Source organism: Tupaia chinensis, unplaced genomic scaffold (assembly GCF_000334495.1).
Source record: "Tupaia chinensis unplaced genomic scaffold, TupChi_1.0 Scaffold000231_1, whole genome shotgun sequence".
In the NCBI taxonomy this organism is placed as follows: Eukaryota; Metazoa; Chordata; class Mammalia; order Scandentia; family Tupaiidae; genus Tupaia; species Tupaia belangeri.
The window spans coordinates 1151199-1154415 of NW_006159706.1; the positions used below are offsets into that span (position 1 = coordinate 1151199).

Genomic DNA, 3217 nt, shown 5'->3' on the forward strand with positions numbered 1-3217 from the left:
GCGCTGGGCCCGCGGGCGGGGGGGCGGCCCCGCCGCGGGCTCGGCCCCGGTCCCAGCCCCGCGAGCATGGCCGGCCGGACTGTACGGGCCGAGACCCGGAGCCGGGCCAAGGATGACATCAAGAAGGTGATGGCGACCATCGAGAAGGTCCGGAGATGGTGAGCGCTGCCCCGGGGCCAGGGACGGGACATGGCGGGGCCACCAGCCCTAAATGCTTCTCTCCTCCCCAGCTGTGGCCTCCAGGTGTTAGATGTGTCCCTGCCAACTAGCTGTGGCAGGGCTCTGTCCCCCTTCCCCGGTTCCTCCCTGGGGTCTACAAAGCGTAGCCCCCTGCGGTGCCCTCCCAGAGCCCGGAGCTCTCATCTAGGCCCCGCCCCCTAAGGCTTTGACACTCCTCCTGCAAGTAAGCCCTGGGATCTTCTTGGCCGCGCCCCAACCCCCCTACCCCGTGCATGCTCCAGGGGTCTGCAGAGTCCTGGCCCCGTCATACCCTCTCTCTAAAGGTAACCCTGTCTTTCCCCCGGGGTTTGCAGGGCTCTTTCTCCCCACTATGCTCCATGGGCAAAATTGTCCCTAGCCTCGCTCACCCCCCCCATACTTCTACAGGTACCCGCAGATGTGCCCAGCTCCTGGTGGGGGGGTTCTCCTCTCAGGTCTCTCTGACCCAGCCCCACACCCTCCCACAGGGAAAAGCGCTGGGTGACTGTGGGCGACACTTCCCTTCGTATCTTCAAGTGGGTGCCAGTGGTGGACCCCCAGGAGGAGGTGAGCAAGCGTCCCCAAGGCCCTGCATCTGTGCAACCTCAGTGAAGCCCCTCCCCACCTTGGCCTCTGTTTCCAGTCCCCCCTCTGAGACCTCAAATGCAGCAGCCCAGACAGATGTTAACGATTATTGGTAGCCCCTCCCCTTCCCTGCTCCAAACCAGAGTTCGGTGTGCACAATCTCTTGTCACCTCAGACAGGGCCTTTGGCTTCTCTGTGCCTGTTTCCTTATGTGTGGGTTTTGTAAGAGCTAATTAGAAAGTGGGCTCTGACCCTTGGCTCTCTAATCCGCAGGAGCGGCGGCGGGCAGGTGGCGGGACAGAGAGATCCCGTGGCCGGGAGCGGCGGGGCAGGGGCGCCAGTCCCAGAGGGGGTGGCCCTCTCATCCTGCTGGATCTCAATGGTATGTAGGGATCCTGGAATCTGGGGTGCTGTGGGGATAGAAGGAGGGTCCTGGAAGCCTCAGGCCAATACTCTCGGCATTTGTTCCCGCAGATGAGAACAGCAACCAGAGTTTCCATTCGGAAGGCTCCTTGCAAAAGGGCACTGAGCCCAGCCCTGGGGGCACCCCCCAGCCCAGCCGGCCTGTGTCACCTGCTGGACCTCCGGAAGGGGTCCCTGAGGAGGCTCAGCCCCCACGGCTGGGCCAAGAGAGAGGTAGGACCAGGTGCCTCCCAGGAAACCTCGCCTCTCCAAAGTTGACCCCAGCAGCTTATTACCCTTTACCTGTTTCCCCTCCCATGCTGACTCCTGGCGGGTGCCCTCCCTAACTCCTGCGGAAACTACCTCTAGTTACTGTCTCACTCCTCTGGGTCTTTGGATCTGTAGATAATATATCACCATCTGGAATTTTCATGCAAATTTACTAGTTTTTCATCTTTTTCTATACTCTCATCTCACTCTCACTTCAGCTTCTTAAATGTTGGGCCCATACTGATATTGTTACTGTACCCTCAGGATTCAAAATACATAATAGGTGCTCAACAAATATTTGTTGAGTGATTAAATAATGGTAATTATAGGACTAATTATCATGGGGATAGTAACAGCTAATATTTACTGAGCTCTTACTGTGTATGTGTGTGGTTTTCTTGTGTTCCTTAAGTCTTTTTAAGAATTATTCTATTTAACTTTATTTGTTTGTTTATTTAAATTTGACCAGAGAGGGACAGAGAGAGAGGCGGAAAGTGACAAAACAAACTGCCAGGTCCAGGGCTCAAACTGCGGTCCACCATACTGAAAGTGTAGAAAGTGTAGCACTCTTTTTTATTTTTTGGAGAGGTTGTTGCCACCTGCAGGCCCAAGTCTTTTTTTTTAACATGTATTTGTTTATTTGTTGTGATTTTCTTTCTTTCTTTTTAAAGAGGTTTCTGCTAAAGGGTATGTAAGCTCGCCAGAAAGAGAGACAGAGAGACAGAAAGCAAGAAATCCCCCTGGGGGGGGGTGGCCATACCACAATCCCTTCTCTCAGGATCTTGGGCATGCACACACACACGCCCAGCATGAGTTTAAGCTACTGGGGCCAGGACTTGAACCGCGGTCAACTACATGGGAGTCCAGCGACATAGCCATTACGCTAACTGCTGGTTCTGTATTTGTTGTGATTTTCAAGACTCCACGTCAAGGACTTGAACTGTGTTTGGCCATGTGGGATTCCAGGGCTTTAACCACAACACCACCTGTTCCTTTCTTACTGTGTGCGTTTTTTCTCCCTCATTGAATCCTCTCTACAACCTTTTAAAGGTTTTGGTCCCTATTTACATATGAGGAGACTGAGACTCAGAGAGGTTTAGTAAATTGTACCAGCAGGTGGCATGGTGGTTAAGGGCGCTGGACTCCCACATGCTCGAATGCAGTTCAAGTCCCAGACCTGCCAAGTTGCTTTCTCACTTTCCCTCTCTGTCTCTATCTCTCTCCCTCTGTCCTCTGGTCAAATTAAAATAAATAAAGTTAGATAAAATAATTATTTTTAAAAAATCAAGAAGTTTATAGTAAATTGCCCAACCTCACATAGCCAGGGAGCCAACATCTGGGCGTGAGTCTTCCTCAGCTACTCTTTCTTCCATAGGGTCTGTATCACCTCCAAAATGTGTCTACCTGCCTCTACTTCCCCAGGCCCTGCCCTGGCCCTGGCCTTCCCAACTCTCACCTGTACCTGGCTGGCCTCATTACCTGGGCCTAGATGGTGCCACATACCTTTGCTGTACATACAGAGGGACTCCAAAATGTTCATCGAAAACGTGACACAAAGGACAGGTTTATTTTGGTGCGATAAATATTTTTGAAACCTATGAGTTTTTTCATAATACGCATTTTTCTTTTTTTTTTTCAACACAAATCCATTTTTATTCATTTACATTTCATTATTTTAAATCCTTGAGGGGTACAGCATCACACGGATTCTGTGTCCAATAGCCTTAGCAGGAAGGTTGCTTCGGAATTTGGCTCGAACCAT

The 3217-nt window shown here is 51.8% G+C and overlaps 1 protein-coding gene across 1 annotated transcript in view; it reads left to right on the forward strand.

Moving 5' to 3' along the window:
• The first annotated feature begins 9 nt into the window (after positions 1 to 9).
• BCL7C (BAF chromatin remodeling complex subunit BCL7C) overlaps positions 10 to 3217 on the forward strand; it is an 8716-nt gene continuing 5508 nt past the window's right edge. The window contains exons 1-4 of the mRNA XM_006148136.3: positions 10 to 158; positions 687 to 765; positions 1057 to 1165; positions 1258 to 1419. Of these exons, the coding sequence (XP_006148198.1) occupies positions 67 to 158; positions 687 to 765; positions 1057 to 1165; positions 1258 to 1419 (442 nt within the window). The 5' untranslated portion in view covers positions 10 to 66. The remainder of the gene's footprint in view (positions 159 to 686; positions 766 to 1056; positions 1166 to 1257; positions 1420 to 3217) is intronic.